This window comes from Thermobia domestica, chromosome 11, assembly GCF_964235325.1.
Source record: "Thermobia domestica chromosome 11, izTheDome1.hap1.1, whole genome shotgun sequence".
Lineage (NCBI taxonomy): Eukaryota > Metazoa > Arthropoda > Insecta > Zygentoma > Lepismatidae > Thermobia > Thermobia domestica.
The window spans coordinates 239,305,930-239,330,079 of record NC_137464.1 but is presented as its reverse complement, the minus strand read 5'-3'; the positions used below and the strand labels follow the sequence as shown (position 1 = coordinate 239,330,079).

The 24,150-nt window shown below is 36.0% G+C and overlaps 2 protein-coding genes across 6 annotated transcripts in view; one reads left to right on the top strand and one right to left on the bottom strand.

Moving 5' to 3' along the window:
- Positions 1–5,335, bottom strand: part of LOC145664844 (meiosis 1 arrest protein-like) — a 56,497-nt gene extending 51,162 nt beyond the window's left edge. For 2 of the 3 annotated variants that reach the window (XM_081731855.1, XM_081731857.1), the window contains exon 1: positions 5,193–5,335. The gene's annotated coding sequence lies outside the window, so the exon portion shown is untranslated. The remainder of the gene's footprint in view (positions 1–5,192) is intronic. The other variant, XM_081731854.1, reaches the window with a different exon arrangement.
- Positions 5,336–5,378: 43 nt separating this feature from the next.
- Positions 5,379–24,150, top strand: part of LOC145664845 (casein kinase I-like) — a 74,164-nt gene continuing 55,392 nt past the window's right edge. For 2 of the 3 annotated variants that reach the window (XM_081731859.1, XM_081731860.1), the window contains exons 1-2: positions 5,379–5,534; positions 5,665–5,742. In XM_081731859.1, the coding sequence (XP_081587985.1) occupies positions 5,667–5,742 (76 nt within the window). In that variant the 5' untranslated portion in view covers positions 5,379–5,534; positions 5,665–5,666. The remainder of the gene's footprint in view (positions 5,535–5,664; positions 5,743–24,150) is intronic. The other variant, XM_081731858.1, reaches the window with a different exon arrangement.

Here is a 24,150-nt window from a genome sequence, read left to right as displayed (position 1 = left end):
AGTCACTGTTCCAAAATCCCTATGGTCGCATTCCCAACTTTACCCTAACCCAAACCGAAATTGATGCAGAGCTCCTTCGTGGCTAAGCGGTTAGCGTACGCGCCTTTGGCGTGGGAGATCCGGGTTCGATTCCCGGCGTGAGCTCATGTGGTTTGGATTCCACGTTAATCGCTGCTGAACGGGACGTTAAACTCAAAATCAACTTAACTCAACGAAATTGGTGCACTACTAGCTTATAGTCATCACCTTATATAGTCATGATTTTCAAAAGTTTTATTTTTATGATATATACGTGTACACACATGAAATATGGGTTTATGTTTAAGAGAAGGGGTCCAGAATGAGGGTTAAAAAAATTACAAGATTTACAGAAGAAATCAAGTTGAAGTAAGGCAAGCATAATTGATTTATGTTTCCTAAGGAATGCAATAAAAGTACATTTTGTGTCTACTTACCGGAAGGCGTCAAATAAATATAAATAGAACAATTCAAGTACATAGTTCTTTTTTGAGATATTGTGGGCCTGTGTGTTGGATGTGACATTTCCATTTTCAACTTTGTACGTACTTATTGGTAATGAAGTTGAACTATTACGATTTGTACATAGACACGGATTATTGAAGTTGAAGACTGATTGTGGAAAATGCAGTAGAGAAAAGTAGAAATACTTACAACATAAGGGATTATAAACACAATGATGTAAGTAGTTAATACTAACCTAACCTAGCCCAACCTAACACGAACACAAATCACGGAAGTTGTAACATTATTTTAGAAAAAAAAAAAAATGGCTGGGCAATTCAACCAAGTATAGGACGAAATATACAGTAGAGCGTCGATTATCCGAAGTAATTGGGGGACATGGGTGTTCGGAAAACTGGTTTGTTCGGATAATCGAACTGTACATCTTTATTTGCCAAAAAGAAGTACTGTACAGTAAATTTATTCATAAAAAGAAGTGTGCTGATTGTTGAAACACAGCGACTGGCGGCTTGGCCGGTCAGCAGCGCCTTACGAAGGCCCCATTAGAAGCAATGTTCCGCCAGCGGTGGCTCAGTGCGGCGACTACTGTGGGAAACTTGGTTTGGGAGTGAGGGGGATGATGGACGATAGGGTGGGAGAGTAACAGGTGCGAGCGAGTACACAGTTCGGTTAAGCGGTCGTTCGGTTGACCGACGTTCGGATAATCGACGCTCTACTGTATTTGCAAGTACAGCCCTCCTTGCTGGTTTAGTCGCTAGAGCGTATGTCTTTTCTGCATACGGTCTTGGGTTCGATTCCCGTTGGAAGAGCACATAAATTCCATTTCACAATCATGAACCTTTGATATTCAACATTTACCTTTAGCCTCAAGGGCATAATATGGGACGTCAAACTAAAATTTTATTTTGTCTCATATAGCCTCGCTGCTGAAAGGGACGCTAACTCAAATAAACTCAACTCAACTAAAATTTTATTTTATTTATATGAGCTGCATAAATTCTGAACCAATCTTCTGGAGATGGCGGCCCCGGATTAGACCTATATGAACTTGTTTTCAACGTAGTATTACTATTTATTTGTTGTTACTTTAATATACCTTAGCTAGAATTACTTCTCTTTCATTTCCGTCATTCACTCTTAACTGTTAATAACTAATATTTCTTTATTACTTTATATTACTTTCTTTGCTCTTCATTAGATAGGTATTCATCTGTACTGTATTGCTGCTCAAATTTAATACCTTTCAACTGTTAAGTGTTGCACACTACGCACTCTTTAGAAATAACGAAAACATGAATCCTTACTTTCTCATGTTTCCAACCAGCAATATACACAGCATTCTTGTACAATATTATAATATTTAAATACACTTTTAGAGGGGGGGGGGGACTGGGAGCGATGCATCAAAAATTACAAAATGCATATGAAAACACTTCTTTCCTGTACTAGGTTGCCACACAAGGATATACTTATATTCAAAAAATATGAACTTCTTTTGGTGCTGGTGTAGTTGTGGCGCACCACATTTTGGAAGATTCACAGGTAAAATTGTATACTTTGTATGAAAAGACGTATTTATTAGGAACATATTTATGCAGGTGACAGACTTTTACACAAAGTAATACTGATATATTTTAGGTTTACAAGTGTAAGGTGTGTATAAATGTGACATAAAAACTGTAGAGCATAAAACAAGAATTAACTTAAAAACAAAAACAAACTTGTACTTTCTTTCCACTAAAAAGCACGAATGCTCTATAATTAGGGTTGCCAACTCTGAAAAACAAAAAAACTAGCACCCCTTCAAAATTTCCTTTGATATAGGTCTAAGTGTGAAATATGTCTGTATGAACCCATCAATGGGAAGGAAATGTACTATCGTGAACAAAAGTCCATTAGTATCTGGATTCTGTATATCCTTAGTACATTCACTAATAAGCTTAATAGATACATTGTGCTATAAATGAGAAACTGAAATCGGCATTGATCATTTTATTGTATCTACCAGTAATGAAATTTATTCTTTGAGCTTATACTTTAACTACAGGAAATTTCTTTAAGAACTCCTTTTTCACTCTCGATAAATATATAAAATTCCTTACAAGTAAATTTTACAATTTCCCTGGTACAGTCTCTGTCATCTCTTTAAAATTATCTAAACTGATGAACTAAATATATTAATCGTTGATAAACGGTGAAATGCCACAGCTTTGGATTTACAGAATGAAAATTACTTTTTAAATCTATACTTCGAATTAGATGAAATTGCTTCGACCTAGATACAAATTTGAAAAAGCCGGTCATAAAGGAGCTAGTAAGAAGTTTGTACCGGTCACCACTTTTAATCAAAATAACAATAATATTTCAGGCGAGGTCGGTGAAAAAGCGGCCAGCTGGCAGCCCTATATCTAACCGACGCAGAGCAGAAGGGTCCAACTGTTAGCGAGGGAATACTTTCGCAGTGATCTGGTGGACATTTTATTCCGAAGTTGGTCATTCGCTTGCGTTTCGACAAAAAGCGTAATAGAAGCTACGATTAAAAAAAAAAAAAAAAAAAAAAAGACTGCTTTAAAAGGGTATGGTAGAAAAAGAGTATAATAGAGTAGGGTATGGTAGAAAAGAGTAAGAAAGGATAAGCAGGGTAGGGTAGGGTCGGGTTAGGGAAGTTTGGACCCATTTTCTTAAAATTAATAGAATGCAATTTCTCGTCTCTGCCTGAGTATACCAAATGAAGCGTCTTTGTACACATGTAGCCATGTTCAGAATACAAATGCTCGTTACTTTCCCACAATTCAACCTTGCGCGAAATAGTTCCCTCCGCTTGCCAAATAGTTCCATATTTATAACCACGTGAAAAAAAAATACACACAACCTCCGCTCTGTTTACCTATTATCAATCACACAACGGACGAACAACTTTGGAACTTAATCCATCGGGTGCGTCAGAGACGGTAAGTATATGCATACAGGAGAATAGCGAAAAATCTATTTATATGGAATAAAACACATGTCTTGTGTGTGGCACAGCTTTGCGACAATTCTTTGATCACTTTGTACACTGCGTTTACATAGCATTTCACTTTATTATATCTTTCTTCTGAAGTACCGGTAGTACGTGGTGTAGGACACACATTCCATTTCGTATTTCTACCATATTATACATGTAAGAGGTAAGATCCCGATATATTTTGATTACTTGCACAATCTTATTGTGAAAACAAGTAACACACACACACACACATATATATATATATATATATATATATATATATATATATATATATATATATATTGTGCATTTTACAATTGTAGGCTATGCGCCCATAAAATGAGATATCACTCATAGTTTGTCTCCATTTCACTACATTTAGTTGAGATGCTGCTCTCTGCCTCTCTTATTAGTTACCGCCCTACATTCTGTATTTCCCTCTATTACACCAGCACACACGTTCTAGGTTAGTTAATAACACAGTGCCACAGTTAATGAAACGCTACCACTTATGCTCTATTGCCTGTTTATCTAATGTCACATCAATATGCGAACCCATATATTCCAGATTTTCAAATTTTAACTTTGGTTTTCTTCCTAATTAATCAGATTACAATGATACCCTTGGTATAATTTTGGATTTGAGGGGCCAGTACTAAGTTAACCTGATCTAATCTGAACCAATATAAAATACAGAAATATCTGCAGTATAAGTAAGAAATTTTAACTCAAAAAATTCTGGCCCCCCCAAATCTACAAATATGCAGATGATCTTTATTATTAAAATAATAATAATTATTTGTTGGTTACTTTTCGTTTGATCCTGTCTACTTCCCCGTAAATTTTGCCTTTCAGGGTCGCCATCTGCGGTAGTTAACTCAAATTCTGTTCGCAAATAATGGGTAGCATCTTAGTAAAAAGTGGGAAACTGTCTTTTAGGCAATGTACGCAGAATTTTGATAAGAAAATGCTATGCAGTATTACTATACGGATCCATAGTATAAGTAGTTGTTGTAGGAACAGGTTACAAGCCCCACAGGGGTTGGTTGGATTCTGTTTTCGACATAAAATGGGCAAATTAAAGACTTGCCTCAAATTTACATCTATGGTTCCGTATAGTAAAACTGGACCGAAAATGCTGTTTTTATAACGATTTTTCTCTCTTGAAGTCAACCTGCATCGATGACTATAATTAGCCTATGAAATATGATTTTTGAAAGTAGATCTACGAAGCTAAAGCAAAGATAATGGGTCGCCTATTCTGAATCCGCACTGATTTTCTACTCCATAGCTAGTGCATATACATACATACATACATAAACATACAAACACACACACACACACACACACACATATATATATATATATATAATTCTCCTTTGAAAAAAAAAACTCTTTTATCCTTTTTTCTTTTAAAATATTAGTTTGTGAGGAAGTTTTTGTTTTTAAAATTTTGTTTGAATGTTAAGAGCTCTTGTGTTGATACTAATTTATTTACTTTCACATTCAAAAGGCTACACGAGTTTTTGGAAAATTTATCGACTTGTGTCAATTAGGGATTGTCACCTGATCTCGCTGTTTAATAAACGTGTTATGATTCAGATCTCACATGTACTAATAAATATAAACAGTTCATTTTTATCACATAATGTTTACACAGAATAAGAGAATTAACAATCAAAGGAAGTAAACTGACATGATAAATGGCTATAAACTTTACCTCATAATGCATGTACAAGATTTGTTTTTGTTTTCTTTCATTTGTAAACACATAGAATCACCAGACAAAACAAGTAAGTTTACATTTCATATGATTGGTGCGCAATGTCCCCGCTGTTTGTTTCGTTGTCTGCGACTACAGCGCCATCAAAACTAAGAGAGTACAATGCACAATGCAACATCCGGGGATTTGTAAGTTTTAGGTGAAATGATGAGAAATGAAAGATGAATTATCGAACGAATCCTTGTACTTGGTGTGCTCTATGGTTTTCCTGATGAAGTAGTGCATAATATAGGATATTTGCTGGGTGCCCTGCATAATCTTTTTGAAGCTTCGCCCCAGGTAAGATAGAAATTTGTCGTTATAATGAAGTGTTGTTTCTGTAGGAAGATAAGTAAATTTTCAAGATGGCTGCGAATACTGTAGCTGTTTATTATGCCGTTGTTTGACAATGCCTTTGTTTCTTTTACAGAAATGGAGCTCCGCGTTGGAAATAAGTACAGACTAGGCCGAAAAATAGGTAGTGGCTCATTTGGAGACATATATCTGGGTGAGTACTTACTCTTTGATATCTTAGTATACGTATAGTAGTATTAAAAAGCGTAGTAAGCTATCAATTTGAATAGAATAGTAGCTTTTGTGGTGCTTCTGTTTCCGCTCTAGAGGCAAACGGTGGCTAATATTGAAATGTACGTCATTTTAGTAGGTTAATAATTTGAACTTCCCCATACTCTCCTGAAAATCCGGGTTGTTTATTTCTATAGGAGCAACATAACTTACCTTGGGTGGTCGGAGAGAGTTTGAAAAACCAGTATGTTTAGTCATGGATGGGTTTTGGGTAGAAATGACGAAGATATCGATGTAGCATGAAGTGATTTATTGTTTGAATACCATGACGGATTTGTGAAGAAAAATACCAGTTGAAGTTGACCATCTGAAATCTCAAAATAAAATAAGTTTCGTGTTTTTGTTATTTGTAACAAAGGCTAACAGTTTGGTAATTATATTTATTTTTGCTTCCGCATAAGTAATGCAATGTTAAATATTTTAAAATTGAAGTATTATCATGGCTTTAAGCTCCAAAGCCCTAAGAGCGAAGGCAGCAGTGGCGGGTTTGAAGGGAAATCAAATCGGAAAAGAATTTAATTTTAATTACTACAAAGTAAGGGAAGAAATCCTTATGTAACTGCTGAATGCTGCATACGAGATCTGGTATGTTAGGAGACTTTTTTTTTCCCTCTTGTAATGATATCGAAATGCATACGGATGTGACTTTCCTTAAGGTTGAACTGAAATAAGATGAATTTATACTGTATGTTAGATAGGGTGAACTTTGGAAAAAGAAATCGCCACGAGAAATAATTTGAGTGGAAGTATAGTCATTAAATAACGTAAACTCCTTGTTTGAAGGAGTAATCTGTATCAATGAGCATGATTGTAATAGTTGTGTATATTTGTAGAGCAATCAAAGTCAGAAATCTGGTATTTCCTTGTGACGTTCGACATGGTTAATAGGGTCCTACTTACATTGCACAAGTGATTGTTTATTGGCAATCACACACACAAAATAAAATAATAAAAAAAAAAATAAATATAGTAAATAGTTAGGTTACGTTTTAAAGTACGACTACTATGCTCCTGAAGCATCGAAACCTTCCACATCTTCCAAATAGTACCACACTCTACTTTTCTATATATGGTTTCTCGTATTAAACATAAGTTCACTCTCAAGCTTGCACATCTGAGGATCACATAAGAGGTCCAAATCACCATTCCTTGCCTCCTTTCTCGTGTAAATTTTGTAAACATTTAGTAAAAACGGAGGACACCTTTAAGGTGGATAACTAGGTGTTCTCGGTGCTATGCTAAAAGCTGCTTGAATAGTGCGCCGTTGCCAGGTAGTGTCGAGTGCTTACTGGTACCAGATAATAAAAGAAGTAATCATGAAATTCTGCTGGGATACTTACATAGAAATTAGTTTTCGACCCTTACCGCAATTCACAGCTAAGTTTCGCTTCTCGAACTGCAACGCTAGAATCCAAGAATTGAATGTACAAATTTGGCAATAACGCACTATAGTGTTCTGCGCAAGTTTCTTCTCAAAATCTATTTTCTTAAATGCAAATCAATATTTAAATAAAATGTGAAACATAACACGAAAAACGGTCAAACAATATATCTATTTCGTAATAAGATCGTTACTTTAAAATACTTTACGCACACAAAATAAAAATTTCATAAAATCGAGCACTTTTAGTAAGATCTAACAGCAAGTGCCATCTTGTGTGGTCATTGTAAAACGAATCAAATATTTTCTTTTATTTGTTCCCTTTTTCGGTATCTGAAGACACAACCAAATGAATCAGTGTCTTGTGTTGTAGCTGTAACATAATTTTATCTTACAGTATAATATTTATAATATGTAATGTTTCACTGCGCAATAGTTAAGCAAATGAGGTAAAATATGTACTGACTTCCGGCTGGTGATCCACCTTAAAGTAAACTCTAATTTTTGCTTTAGTTATTTCAGTCGATCAGTGATTTGGTTTGTTTGGTTTTGAGATCGAATCTGTTCGACTAGGTTCGTTACTGTTTTTGCTTTGAATGATGAGTTTTTGTGTGCGTTTACGTGGTCTCGTTTAGCAGTCCATTTATCATATGGTCTGGGGCTATGCTGTGTGATTGCAAGTATTTGGCTATGGAGTGCGTGTTACTTATATAGATTCAAATAGCTAATAAAGTTGATGTGCCGTGTTTGAACTTAAATCTGCAAAAGCCAATTATATAGGTATTTTGTTTCACAATCGATACATTGCAGTTGAATTAAGATTGCCGTGTGCGTCAATGAGGATAATAGGCTTTGTTATTGTGTTTAGTTTCTGGTTATCGTTTGAAAGTTAAGTACGTGAGCTGTAATAGAATATAGCTATTCTTCGTATTTATTAGTAAATCTAGACTGGAGATTGGTGAAATTCTTTTAGTATCGTATATGTTAATGTTTGGTATTGTTGTGTGTGTGTTCATTCACTGCGACATCAAGTTCGAGAACTGTGAATTGTTCAATTTTTGTAGTTATTTAAAGGCATTCTTCACATTACCATTGCAAGTATTTGTTTAATTTTCTGTTTACCACTTATGTTTCTGATTATTTTCATTGTCGGTTTCGGAGATTATTGATGCTTGCATCCTTTGAAATGTCTAGTTCAGTGCGTGGTTTATGTTGTACATCATGGTACCTATTGTTTTTGTCATTTATTTCGAAGTTGGTCGTCCGCCTAGTTTGTGGCTAAAAGCGTAATAATTGGTTCCTTTGTGTACCAAAGTTTACTATTTAATTAGTGCTGCCCAGCGAGTGAAGGCGGGTTAGAGCCTCGCATGTTTATTACAAGTAAAATGGAAAGGGGGCATTGTGTTTTAGAACCCTGCCGCCATGTTGGTTGTTACCGTTATATTGACAAGTATGACTTTCTCCACGTTTCTTTGCAGTTATTTGCTTACCGCATTTTCTACAATCTATTTTTAGATTTATTAAGCCATGACTTTTACTTACTTTTAATAGATTTTCCTGATCACCAGCTGTGTTTACAAAACAGATGCTCATTACATTCCCATAATCCTACCATTAAATAACCTTACGCCAAATAGTTCCCTCCGTTTGCCAAATAATTCCATGTTTAGAGTCGTTTATATAAGTAAATAAGCACAATTTTCGCTCTCCTTATACATTATCAAGCACACAAGCAAGCAAATTATTAATTTCTTCCCAGTAAATTTTCAAAGTTTTGCTAGAAACGGACGACCAACTTTGGAACTTAACCCTTGTTTTTTTAAATATGGGTTTCGTGCATTACTTCACTAGCTTATATCCTCCGTGTTGGTGTAGTGGCTTGCGTGTGCGCGCGTTTGGTGCACGGGTACTATGTGGGAAAGCACCAGAATTTAATTATACGATTATTCACTGTGATTAATTATTCGTCTCATTTTGCTTAAAGGGTATATTCGTGGAGTGTTGAATTAAAAAAAAAATGCTTTAGTTAGAAAATTGCGATATAATGGTGTTTTTAATATAAGTTGTATGTTTTTCAGGGGTCGGGAAATGTAGGGATTCTTGGTGTAATTTTTCTGTTATTATTTTAAACCTTGGATATTTGAAGTTTTGAGCAATTTAGAACTAGACTAAGAGAAGCAGTTGATGTAGATCTAAATTTATCATCGCTTAGATGACAAGAGTTTACTTTGTATCGACCAGTGAAAGTTACAGCCGGAGCCGCTAGAAATTCTAGTAGATCCGATTCCTGAGCAACTTCTTGCTCAGAGTATTTAGGGAACTGTACGTTAGCAAACAATTCATTGAACGAAATTATTAAGGTAAAATCTTTCCGAACACTAGTGCGTATTGCTGGTTTCTTCCTGCGTCACTGCGTTTTTAACCTTCAAATGTATTGATGTTTAATTCCAACTCGGTGCGAAAACCTTATTCCATCCGTCCCTCGCATCATTGGAAAAGTTTGCATCATGAACATTCTCATTGGTGCGAAAAACTGCGGAACAGCCGCTCTCAATCTTACGTTTCGTCTATTATTTTCCCATTAACAAAAGTTGAATCAAAATAATCCAGCAACTCGGCACCTTCTTGGGAATCGTCACGTAGCTGTTGCTTCACATCTTTCGTGGTGAGGTAAATGCTAGACTTAGTCTGACAGCGAAAAGACTTGCTGTCTTGCATTGCAGCTAGTTATAAACTCAGCACCACTTTGTCCACATTAGGGGGAGATGTCAGGGTATTTTTCACACTTCATAGTCAAAAGATTGAAAAGTTCTTCGTAACTTCCATGGTTTTTGTTTTCCAACAACAACTACATTGCATTCTCTGTCTCAGGCTTATTTTCTCCTGTAGTTTTTGCGTACTCCATAGGTAACTATGATTAGGAGAACGCGAGACTAATGTTTTATTTATGTATTGCCATCTTGAAATCATATGAATCGTTTCCTGAGTTGTGGAATCGAAACTTATCAGTTCAGCGTGAAGTGACTGTTGAAATATTAATTCATTTCTTAAAAATGGATATCCGAAAGACTCATGTGTTATTTCGATACGTTGAATTATATTACGTTTTAAAAATTTATGGTAATACTATAAAGTTCCCAGCCGAATCTTTTCATTTAGTTTAAGTAGGATGATCGAAGTCTCAGAGGAGGTTTCTATTAGGGTTGCATAAAGTCTACTATATAATGTGAGAGGATTTTCAGGGTAAGAGTGCACTTTGTGATTTTGTCACAGAGAACAAGTGATTTTGTCACAGGATGTGGCACAGGAGGAGTAGTGTCATTGTTATTTGTACATGGTAGGTAGTAGGTACGGAATCGGTGTTTTTGCTTCTGTTGTTGATAATATTGTTTCGGAGTTTTAGCAGTAGGTGGCACTGATATTGTGTCCTGTGCAGTGGTAGTTTTATTATTTGTTGTTGGTTTGGATGGTTTATTTTTTCTTATTTTTTAAAAAATGTGTTTTGAACGGGGGGTTTGAGTAATCACCATTTAGATCTAAAAATTGATAGTCAGCTTTTCACCTGAATTGATTCCTCAAAATATTTTAGATATCGGTTCCCAAGGACGTTTCCATTATTCGGTGCAGTTCAAGAGTCAATTTTCGGGAGAGTGGGAGGTCATTTGGTTAGCCATCGGAACCCAGTTGTCGCTGTTGTGATGTACCTGAGTGTATTGATTTTACATTAAATGGGTGCATTACTGACGTGAACTTGGATTATGATTGCTCATTAGGTAGTCTCCGAAACTCGTCCAGAATTTAGTTTTTGATTGCTCCGATTGATGGAATCGTTCTTCTGAACTGATCCTTAAACTGTTCTAAGGTATCGGTTCAGGTGAATCGGTTCCTATGAATGTTCTGCTCAGAGTGCACTTTGGCCAATTTCAGTAATTATAGTGCAGTAGAGATAAGCGGGTCTAAGATGTGGAAAATTGAATGAGAAAAATCTGTTTACTTCACAATGAAATATTAGTGTCGAATGAACTTATGCAGGGAACGTATGTAAATGGTAGCGTCATTAATCCTTCTCAGACAAGGTATTCCGAGTTACAGTAACTTGAAGTAGCGTTTGTCCTTAAGCCTTCAGAACTCTAACCATCAGCGCTACTCTTCAATTTTCAGTCTCTTAGCTTTCAGCTCTCCTGTTGAGTTGCAAAACCAATCCTGTTGTTTAGGCATATGTAGTAAAAATGAAATGTCGCTTATAATGTAATAATTTTTAACCCATCAAGAGTCAGTTGTATAAGTAAGTTAAAAGTTCACACCGTGCACGTGCTTTAGTGCAAGGTTTCCCAACCTTCTCTGACTTGCGACACAACTAGTGAACCACCACAACATTTAGAGATACACCTAGGGTAGGTTAGAATTGAGAACTGTTGCTGGTGTTGATTGGTGCTAGCCATCCTGAGTGAGGTTTCTCATGAATTTCCCTCATTCACATCTGGCAGATGCCGATATGATACCTAATATAAAGGTCCCAGGTCGCTTCCTTGCTCCCCCATTTTTTTCGCGTAGTGTGCTCGCCGAGGGACATCATCCCTCATAGTGATGGGCTAGAATGGCCGTAGATGCCCAAAGGTCATAATTATAGTTCTTAATTCCCGTATATATATATATATTTTTTTTTTTAAATTAGTTTTAACGTATTATTGAAGGTATCATGGTTATTATATGAGTACATCTGAGGAACTCCAGACATGGCGTTCTGGATGCTACCGCGTACAGTTTTTTATATTTTAAAATTTCGCTACATTTCCCATGGGATTGCGCGATACATTACATTGGGAAGACTTGCTTAAATAGATGAAGAGTAGTAATTTGTTACGAAGATGGGCTACGGTATACTTACTTAATGGGAATCTCCTTCACCTATTATGTAATCGCACGGTAATTATTTCAGACGCGTGGTTCAGTATTTCTGTTCGCTTCTTTGATTCATTTTGTGTCTTGTCGCGTTTAAATAATAATTGTTGGTGCGGCAAGTTGAAAGAGTATACAGCAAGAAATAAGTATATATATTTACAAGTACTCGTCCACTATTCATGCGACAACCGTGCGTCGACCAATTTGATTCACAGCTGTACATCAAATCTTTATTTTACAGTTACGTCAGTGACGACATCTGTCGTGAGAAAATCGTAATACACATTGATACTTTAATTTCATCAAAAGACCCACAGATATTATCTGCCAAACTGTGTATACACTTTTTTAAAAAGTTTGTCACAAAATGACTATCATGTGTTATGTACTTAGTGATTAGATCATATGAAACTTGCAGAACCTGTTATTTTTGTTGTGTCGGATGTTTTTTGGCTTGCAGGCATATATGTTGTATTATCATTCTTGGATGTTTTTAGTTCTTGTTGGTGAAGCACAAATGTTTGAAGGACGTTACGGAGAATGGGAAACGAGGTACTTATTGTGACTGGGTACTAATTGGTTGTATACAATACTGTGGGCATCCTTGCTTCATGTGGGTTTAGAATCACTCATTCCCAACTAATCATTATTTTTTAAGGTTGGGTTACATAATGGAGTTTTTTTTCTTTCTTTCGTGAAATTTCTGTATATACTTTTACCGTGTGAAGTGGTGTTTTTATGGTTATGACGTTTCATGTTGCCAGGTACAAGGTATACATATTCAATGGGAGGTTTTATGGGATCGAATTTCAGGATATAAATCTCTGCTTATGAGGAATAGGAAGCACAGTGACAGTGCCCACAATTTGTGCAAGAGGTTCCTGTTCCATCCGAGGCTATTGAGTAGGTATGGGCAATATCGAATCCGTAAGTTTTCGAGGGTTCTCTCGTTTCCTTTCACAGTCTCATTCTATTAATTCATTTTAAATCACCCTTCTCCTCTAGCCTGTGGGGCACAGCATAACTATGGAATGTAAAATTAAAATATTTCTTTTTACAAAGTTTCAATGAGGAATGGCTTCGAGTGTCATGATTGGTTATATGGTCTTTATTTTAATTAATTTGACATAATAATGTAATCATGGACGCAGTTTTTGTATATACTGTATATATATATTTCCTCGAGCTCTTAAATTTGTATGAATATTTTTTACATTGGTTTAGGGCGGTTACTTGGTTACGTCTGGCGGTTTTACTGTACATTGCGCCCGGAACTTACATTGAGTGATAGAAAAGTGTTGGCTAAATATTTTAATATTTATACTAGCTAAACATGCGCTTTCTACACAGCGCATCACTCACATATGAGCATGAATCTTGTCACTCCTCATAACATGTACATGTTCATATACAGATACAAGTGAGGGACATCTTGATAAAAATCTGCAAGAGATTTCAGTAAGGGGAAATTTTCTCAATATCTCGCACCGTTTGCAAGATTTGAGCTACTTCCGGTTGGAGTTTCTAATTTATGTATGATCAGTGTTTTCTTTCTTCTTGTATACAGTATGTAGTAAGCAAATACATTGCACACACACACAATTAATTATAATGTCAGTGATATAGGGTGTTCATTGGGCAAAACACTCCAAACGACAAAAATTCATCTTAGACTGGAGAAGTGGTTATCCTTCGTTTTTCATTATCATTAGGCCGTGAAACAAACGCCGAAGAGATATATACTAACCCCGTATACAAATGTGTGGCGTTGAAATGTATAACTCGTAGGATATGATGATTTACTTTTTAAAATTTCAATACTTCCAGTGTACCCCTAAAAAATGTAACAAAGAAATTACTTTTTAAAATTTCAATACTTCCAGTGTACCCCTAAAAAATGTAACAAAGGAATTACTTTTTAAAATTTCAATACTTCCAGTGTACCCCTAAAAAATGTAACAAAGAAATTACTTTTTAAAATTTCAATACTTCCAGTGTACCCCTAAAAAATGTAACAAAGAAATTACTTTTTAAAATTTCAATACTTCCAGTGTACCCCTAAAAAATGTAACAAAGAAATTACTTTTTAAAATTTCAATACTTCCAGTGTACCCCTAAAAAATGTAACAAAGAAATTTTTTTAAAATTTCAATACTTCCAGTGTACCCCTAAAAAATGTAACAAAGAAATTACTTTTTATAATTTCAATACTTCCAGTGTACCCCTAAACAATGTAACAAAGAAATAGTAGCCATTTTTAAAAATATTCAATTAGAACCGAACCATCTACACAAAATACGGCATCTTTCTGGAGCTTGTGGTTTCCGAGATATCATTGTTAAAAGAATTGTCCACAAACATGTAAACCTAGCATTTTAATATATATATTCTATATTTCATTTTACGAGCTTGGAGATTGCTGTCCAATGGAAGAATATATCTGTTTATCTATTTATTCTGTTTTTGTCTTTGAAGTTGAACGCTTAGTCCCAGTGCCACATATAACTCAGTTGAACAACAGCTATTATTACATCTAGATACAGTAGGGCGGAAGGTTTTTTGTAATAATGGGGAAAAGTTGAATTTTAGGTTCAAAAAAGAAGAAAAAAATTGGTTTCTATACTACATCAACTTGAGGTACCTCAAAGAGCTTGAAGTTTGTTAAAAAAAAAAAAAAATTAAAAAGTTGAAAAATTATAAATTCTGGTAACTTATTATTTATGATCTTGTCGTACATGTAATGTTACAAAAGATGGCTGTATATGCATACGCATTAGAATTGAAAAAAAAAAAAAAAATACAAAATATAATCAATAATTCTTTTTTAACGTACAAAAGTTTGTATTTTTGCTAGTTTCGAAACATTCGCGAACTATTTTTCTTGTTACAAATAGTAGTAAATAAGGTTGAAATGAAAGCTCATCAAGTCAGTTACATATTTTTTATTAGAGAACACGTAGAAAAATATCATAATTCATTTTAAAGGCATTGATAGTTCCTTTTTTATCACTTATAATACCCTTAATGATGACAACTGTTACAGTTGCAAAATATTTGTTTCTACTTCATTAACACAGACTGTTTTTCTGTATCAAATATTGGCATGTTCTTACGTAAGTAATTTTTGGTTTTATGTATCATTCTCTTGCGATTGAACCACAGACATTTCGAACCGATTCGGTCACCAGTTTCACAGTTCTTTCCGCTGCTTGCATGTGACAAAAGAAGCCGGGGGTCTATAAGTGGGTTCACTTTACTATTTGGTTGAGCTTAAGATGTCTTCCATATAAAGTCTTTGGGAAACATGTTTTACTAAGGGGAATTCAGTTACGTCATCTTCAGCCCATGATATCATGTTTATGTAATCTTTTGCGTCTGTAAACTTCCTGATTCTGCCTCTAGTTTCTGTTCTTGCTTTTAAAACACGTCGTAAGCCATATTCTCTTACATTTTGCGCTCATCACATAGCATAGACAAGAGGATATTTCTGCAGCGGCAAAGAGTCCATTTCTTTAAATAATCGGATCTAGAACGATCTTGAAATCATCAGAGAGATAGCGCGAATGAGATAAGCTTAAACAGGTATTTGGAACGATAACTACATGAAGGTTTTAACTTAATGTTACAGGCAAAGTCTTAAGGTTTTCAGTTGCCACATACAATCTTAAGTATACGGTTTGCTAATGTAAGCTACCTGAGTGACCAATTTCCTCATGATACAGCGATACATATATGCAGTAAATACATCTGATCTGTACTTACATCATTTATGTTCTTCAAATGAGGAAGGTTATTTTGAATTGGCAAGAAAGTAACCATAGGAAGATTAGCACAGTTTTCCAGCTGCTGACCTGTTTCGCCTTTAAACTCGTTGAGCCCCTTCGTTTTACCGTCTAAATGACAAAAAAGATGTTGCAAATGTAGCATTTTCATGGTGCAAACTAACCATTGTAAAGGTCTTCCTATTTTATTTTCTATCAATTAAATCACACCATTATTATCTCCAGTATTGACGACTGTTCCATCACACCCCCAGTAGTAAAATTCAAAAGGTGTTCGTTGTGTTCCCTTATCTTCAAGAAACTTCAGTATTCTGTCTGCTATGTCTTTTCCACTGCCATATTTAGATGTTACGTGACCTTGAAACTTAGTTTACTTCTTGTATTAGTGAAGCGTGCTCTTCTGAAATAACTTTTTGTATAACTTAGTTCCTTTCTTTTCTTGAACAATTGTTTTGTGTTCACTTTCACCAGAAAACGATCCTCTATTTTCGGTTATCTAATAAGAAAGACTATGACTAATGGCGTTTCTTCGATTTTTTCATCTTGCTCGTCTCATCCTGACTATTTGTTTTGTCTTACCCTATGGTTAAACCAAAGTTCTGTAAAGCAGTACGAATTATAGCTGTAGCAGCTCTATCTGATATTCCGATGCCGTCACAAACGGAAGCTACAGATGGCGATTTCATTCGAAATGAGTGCGTATTTTTTTCTTTCTTTCTTTTTTTTTTCAGTTTAAAGGGGCTGGTAGCTGTTCTTAAAAAAAAAAAAAAAAAAAAAAAATCAAGTCTTTTTGCTCTTCAGCACTGTCATTGTCGTCAGTAACTGTTTGTTACACTAGTATTTTGTGTCCGTTCTTGATTAAACTTAACTTTTGTTTGTAGTTTTTTTTTTTTTTTTTTAATTTTTTCTTGCTGCTTTCTTCAAAGGGCTTGTGTTAGTTCTATCGACATTACTCATAAGCATTTTTCTGGTAGAGCGTTGAACTTTTAGAGCTCTTGTTCTAAAACTGGTGCTTTTTTTTTTTTCTCTTATACGACTGCAAGTATCAAGTTTTGACACTTGTAGGCAGCGGTTCGAGTCAAACTTAATTTGACCCTTTTCTACTTTTAAACTTTAATAAATTCCCATATTTAGCATAGAAACAGCTGTAATAGAAATTCTTGATCATGCTTGTTCTATTTTAGTAACGTTCACCTCCGATGCTTGGGATTCCTGGTTCGATCCCAGCTCACGCCGTGTGGACTTTGTGGCGGACAAACACCGTGCTCGTGGGTTTTCTCGGGGTTCTCCCGTTTCTTCCCACTTTCTTCATTCCACCATTTCACTGATCTCTCATCATCACCTTCTCCTTTAGCCTAACCGGCATAACCCTGGGACGTAAAACTTAAAGATTTCATTTCATTTTCTATTTTAGTAACTAAAGTCTCAGATATTTCCCTTATAGTAGGATCCTTCCACGTCCCAGCTTCGAGGTTATGTCTAATAAAACAGTTCGCTTGTTGTTCTAACTTGCTGTCCATGATAAAATCACAGACGTGGTTACGCACCTGATCAGAATACCACCAGCTGCACAGCTTCCGATGTACACAGGACGATGTTTCTTGGTACACTGGCTTACGAAAGTTGGTTCTGCCTCTGCGTGCAGCCGTGCGCTGTCATCTGCTGGTGTATTACAGAGCTAGTTATCAAACTTTTTGAAACTACCTCGTACATAGCATACATACACGCTTCTAAGGTTTACAAGTCTTCGATGTAGCCACAACTGTTGCGTACAACGTGTTTCCAGCGATGCGGAAGTCTGTCTGTTAGTATCTTGGGACGTTAAACGAAACCACGAACTGAACCACTGTATTTCGTTCTATGCTCTCGCACCGCAAGTGGAACCCGGAACTTGGTTGTCAGTGCTAGGGCGCTCGCTCCTGGTGCGGGGGGTCCCTTGTTTGATCGTAGATCATATGACTTTGTAGTGGACATCCTCAGTGGGTTTTCTTGTGATTTGGCCATATTGTCGTTTCGCCATATCCTTAAAACTGGTTTAGTTTCGTTAATCCTTTCTGACCCAGGTGAGCAAATTAGCACACACGGGTGTGTCACTTTTTTAATCCGCTTCTGTGTGGAGACTAATTGATATACCGGGCTTTTTTTTTTTTTTGCCAAATATGGTTAGACCATAGTTTATCATTTTACTTTCTTTTTATTCTGGGTGTCGAATTTCCTTTTCAAATTTCAGCCCAAAGTAAAAAATTCGAGAATTTTCGGATTTTATTTTTTCCCTGTAGCTTCCTTCGTCGTAGAGAGATCTCCTTAAGACTTGTTAAGCAGATGCCTCAGTTGGATACCTAATTGTTGACATCAATTGGACCGGCCTGCGAGCAGTGTTGCCAACTAGGGAAATTAAAAATTCCCTAAATTTGGGCGAAAGATTCAAAGCTTTTGTTTATAAATCCGTACCTATATCCGAGCGCAAGTCAACTTACGCAGGTCGAACATTGGTCCTTACTAAACAAAAGTTGGTATAGATCGTTACAATGGGGCACCAAAAATTCGGAAGTTTACAGTTTGTTTTAAAGTACAAGTTTTGTTTCTTAGACATCGACATGATACTTGTCGGATATATTAGTGGTGTACGAAAGTTTATAAGATAATCTGCGTCTGTCTGGTAGCAGTGTTTCCGTCCACGGAAAATTTTAATTCTCTGCTTAGGGGGAAAATTTGGAAAAATCCCTTTTCCCTCTCTTGTTACATTTCAGTCTTGTTGACTACATTGGGGAAAGAATGTATATGAAAACCTCGTCCTTAATCTACACAACGCATCATAAGAAGTTTGAGTAGGATAATTGAGGTTTATAATGAACCATGTTCTGTAAATGGTAAGAAAAAAATGGTGAATTTCTTAGGTAGAATTAGATTTTTTTTTTTAAATTTCATGCTTGCTTTGTTAGATATCACCATGGTACCTGTAGGTTATATTAGTGGGGTACCAAGGTTTATTTTTAGATAGTTTGCGTCTGTCTGGTGGCAGTGTTCCCAGCCAAAAAATTAATTCCCGATTTTAGGTGAAAAATTCGGAAACATTATCTTCTTTCCTTAATTATTTCCCTCTTGCCGGCTCATTGGAACAAACGTATCACTATCTGAAAGCCTCCTCGTTAGTCGACAGAACGCACCATAAAACGCCTGTGATTGCGCCTTTACTGCTTAAAAAGTTTCAATAGGATAATTAGGGAAACTGTAGTCCCTGCATATCTGTTGATTTTTGCTTCTAAGGCGTAAAAGGTGTCAAAATTTCATGTGTATGATGATGGAATTTCTCTTCGTCTTTGTATGGCAGCCACTATTTTGTCAACACACCAAAGAATATTTTAGGTGACTTTAACCCTTGTGGCAACTACAGTGGTGCCAGCTGCAAAAAATCTTGAAATTCGGTTAGGGATTTTGTAAATTTTCACTTCTACATTTCCCTCAATTTATCCGTTGGCAACACTGCAACGTACACCAAAAAATAGCCATATCTCTCTTCTAAAAAACAATACCTTAACCATATGAATTGGGTTTTTGAGCAATAAGTCACTAGCTGAAAAATTAGGAAAACTCCAAAAATGACCTGGGTCCGAAAGGGTTAAAGGGGGTGCTCGTGGTCCCGAGTTCGATTCCCAGTTGGAGAGCACAAAAAATTAATTGAATTTTCGTAAACTATCCGTTTCCTATAGTCTAAGAGACATAACCGTGGGACGGTAGATTCATTTTATACCTCTAAAGACAGTATTCTTAAAGTATTCCTTATTATTTTTTTTTTCTGTACAACTACAGAGAGGATAGAAAAGTAACAATAACCTGTTACCCTTTACTTAATGCTTACCGCACAATGATATATTCTACATGCCGTTCGTTATAGATAATTACGTATTCCATGCGTTCTGTGAATGTTGAGGACACTTTCAGGTGTTATATCCCAAATTACTGATGGAATGTTCTCTTGAAAATCTTCCACAGTTCGTGGGTCGTTCTTGGTGAAGTATTTTTCAACATCACATGGGTCTGGACGTCTAGGAGGAAAAGGAAAGCCAGTCCTTCTGAAAACAATTCCTCTAACATTGTTTTATTCGCTAGGCCTGTGTGGGCAGTGACTCAGTCTTGTTGAAAAATTTTGTGATTAAATTGAAATCAGGATCATGCACATCCGGACCATGGTCTGCTCGTATTGCTTAGCTGTTACTATTGTGTTGTCTTTGACGAAATAGGATCTGATGACCCATTACTTCAAATCACAACCAACATGGTTACTCTTGTCGAATAGAATGGTCTTTGTGCCGCTCGTTGGGGCTCTCGTAGAAAAAAAAATATTTTCATGACCACATGATACTGATCAGAAACACATAACCACCAACTATCTATGTAATATAGACCCTCGTACAGTTTTGTTAAGACACGTCCACAGTACTACAAGCGGCTCTCGAAGCACTTGTATTTTATAAGAATAACAATCATTCAACAAATTAACATTAAAATGCTAAAAGCGCATAAGAATTTCAGAAAACAATAATCAATTTTCATATGATTTCATGATTACATTTTTTTCTCTTTCTGTATTCCTTGTATTTATTTTTCACTAATAACTCATATTTCCAAGATTTTTGTTACTCAGCTAATTTTCTCCATTATCCAAGTTCACATGTTAAACGGCTTCCAGTCTCTTTTTGATCTTCCATAGTTTGCACGTTTCTGTTTTCTCAAGCCAATAGAATAACTAGGGCCGCGGTGAGTCACTGGTAGAGGACTTACCTCTAATGCGTAGGGTCCTTGGATTGATCCCAGACCTTACAAGGTAAGCTTTCTAGTGGACAAACACCATGTGCATGTTTCTTGTCGGTGTTCTGCCGTTCCTTTCTGCTTCCTTCATTCCAATATTTTGTTCACTATTATCTCAGTCTCCCTTATCCTGAATGATAATCAGTGACGTAAAAAAAAAAAAAAAGTTTTCGCAACTAATTGTGAAATAAACTATACGTAATGGTTTATAAATGCATGATTTTGCTTTTTATACTGTGTGATCGTGAAGGTTGACCAATTAACTTTTTAAGATAGGCGGCTGCTTTTCAAAGATAAAATCTTAAGAGGAATATGTGTGGCAACAAGTGACGAACAGACTAGTTAATGGAGGAAATTACATAATTCGGAGCTTTATAACATGTACACTTCATTCTTTATTATACTCGTGTGTTACAGATAATCGAGGCATTTCAAATGGGCGGGAAATGTAGTGTATAGTGAGTTGAAACATCTCTATGGAGAATATATTTGCGTATTTCATTTTGTTTGTTTATTAAAGTTTATCGTCTGTTTCTGGCACCGAGGCTATGTGAGATTTGGACCTACAGTTTAAGGTGAAATTCGAGCCATCTGAATGTGTTCAAAGCTCCCGCGACGGAAAATCGAACGCGGGTCCCCTGCACCAAAGACATGCGCGCTAGACAATAGACCAGCGGGGAAGGAGTGCTCTTTTGGTAGGTCGTGAAATAAATGGGAAGTTAATGTAAAGGATGAGGAAAGTTGTATGGTCCATTTGCAAGGTTTTGTGTGTTTTCTGGGGTGATGAGTTAATGCCTTCAAATGTGCCCCATTGATGCATGCGTACGTGTACCGTATATGAATCAAGCAGTACTTAACCTGTTGCTTGAGGGTGACTACTATATATACAGGATTTTACAATTGTGGCGACACTTAATATTGCGAGGGGGCAAGGGGCTCAGTGCTGGAGCGCTTACCTGCAGTGCGTGGGATTCGTGGTTCAATCCCTGGCCAAGTTAGTTTGTGGTGGACAACATTGTGTCCATGGGTGTTCCCGAGTACTCCCGTTTCCTCCAACTTTCTCATTCCATCGTTCACTTGCTGTAATCGTCGTCTCTCTCATGTAAAGGACATAATCGTAAATTGTTAATCTAAAACATTTCATTTTACTTATATGAAAGATTATTTGTACTATTCTGAAAGGTATTTAAGATAGAAATATATTACTTTGTACAAAAAAAAAAAAAAAGACAAATCTTGACAAGGTAATGAAATGTGTTGATGTAAAAAAAAATAATCTTGAAATTTCTTTTGATAAAGTGTCAGAATTTTTTTTTCAAACCCTTTTGTCGGATCGTAGTTGTAATAGTTTAAACTGGTCTCCAGGTTCTAAACTCATACTTCTTTCAGTGTTTTTTGTTCGTCAATAAAATATCATGAGGAGATGAGTCTTATCATTTTCCTGCAGACGTGAGGGTGAACAGAGAACTTACCCGTGCTGCCACGTTTTGCATATGCAGGTATCCAGAATATTTTCCTTGTTGCTACGTTATCCTTAGCTGTCAAGCTGCTTACTTCTTGGAGTTGACGTCCTAGGATTATGCTAAGACAGACAGTGATTGTGATGGAATAAATTGTGAAATGGTGAAACGTTCTGTATGAAGAAAACTAATTGCTGTAAATTCTAACTTTCAGTCATTCCTCTGTACTTTAATATCTTGCGATTGTTCCCTTTAAGCTAAAGGAGATATAATTAATATAAATAAATGGTTATGAAAGAGTTTGTGGAATGAGAATGTAGGAGGAAACTGGAGAGCCGCGAGAAATTCCGCAGACACGATGTTGTCCACCACAAACTCACTTAACCTAGGATCATACCAGGGGCTCCTGGCATCAGGAACGAGCGTTTTACCGGTATCGCCATATCCTCCTGCTTATAGACAGAAGAGGAGTTGGGGAAGAATGAAGGCCCATTTCTAAAACATTGGTTAATGTACATTTTAAGTATCTTCTGGGAAACTATGTGTATTCTAATAAAAGGCAAACCTGCCAGTCTGTACGACACGCTATCCTTGAATGTTATACAACCTTGCTTAAGATATTTGTAATGTTGGTTGTAGAAACATAAGGGTCACAATGAAAATCCTTATAATGAACTGCAAACTTCTCAGTGCGTTAATTCCTAATAATCCTAAATAATCATGCTAATAGATATCGCTCCCTATGGAGGGAAGTGTAACTAAGTCATTGAATAATTGCATAAAAAAAAAAACGGCGAATGGAATTCGAGGTGGTTGATGGGAGAACTCGAATAAATAAATTTGGTAAACGATTAAGTTTTTAATTAAGCCTGGCAATGTACAGTGCTAGTGGCTTAACAACTGCTAAATTTTATTATTGTTATTATTATTACCATATTTACTCGCGTAATTTTCGCACTTTTTTAGACGAAAAAAGTTGTTTTGAAATAAGGGTGCGTAAATTATGCGGGGAAAAAAATTAGCCACATCAGTGAACATCATGTAATTTTTTCCCCAGTCAAAATAAGACGAAAATACCGGTACACATTTTCTTTGTACCAAGAATTGACAACAAACAACTAATTCTAAATTTGTAGAAAAATAACATTTAATAATTGATTAATAAGTCGTGTGGTTTTTTACCTTACAACAATGGCTTTGCTGCGTTGCCAATTGTTCGTTAGCTACCGTAATTGATTCCTGGAGAAATGCTGTTTCACAAAAAGTTTCCGCGTGCGCAAATTACGCGAGGAAAATAAAATATACAGAAAATGCCCTTCAAAACTGGAATGCGAAAATTATGCGAGGGCGAAAATTACGCGCGTATTTACGGTATTTTATTTTACAGTATTTTGAAACTGCAATGATTTGAGTAGAAACAATGTTACTAAAAGCAGTATCATGGCGGCACAAATTATTACGCATTATAATACGATGCTACGATCTGCGTTTATAAGATTCTGGTTTTTTTGAGATTCAGGTTTTCAAATGAATGTCGGAATGTGTTCTTATCTGTCATCATCATCAGCAACAGCAGTTGTTTTCCAAAGCTTGTTTTCCTTTTTTTTTATATTTATATCAAAGCGAGCTTTCCTTTATTGCAAGTCACGTGGTGGTACTTTGATTCTGTTAGTCATACGAGGAAATAGTTATACCTCTAGGCTAGGGGTGATTAAACTCCCTTAGTGACTCATGGACTTGGCCCCTTTTCGTATCGATTAAAATGCTTGGATGAAGGATGGGTGTGTAATTGATTAACATGACGTCAAGTACATTTATAGTGTGTACTGTGAGGGTTGAAAGGTTTTAGAATGATGTACTCCTTTTGCCTACAAGAAATGCAGTTCGACATATATCAGGTTTTTCTCTTGCAGAGTTAAAAACGGCAGTTGAAAAAGAAACAATCGAAATAGATTTTTTTTTGAATCCACATTGGAACATACAACTCGAATCTTTTT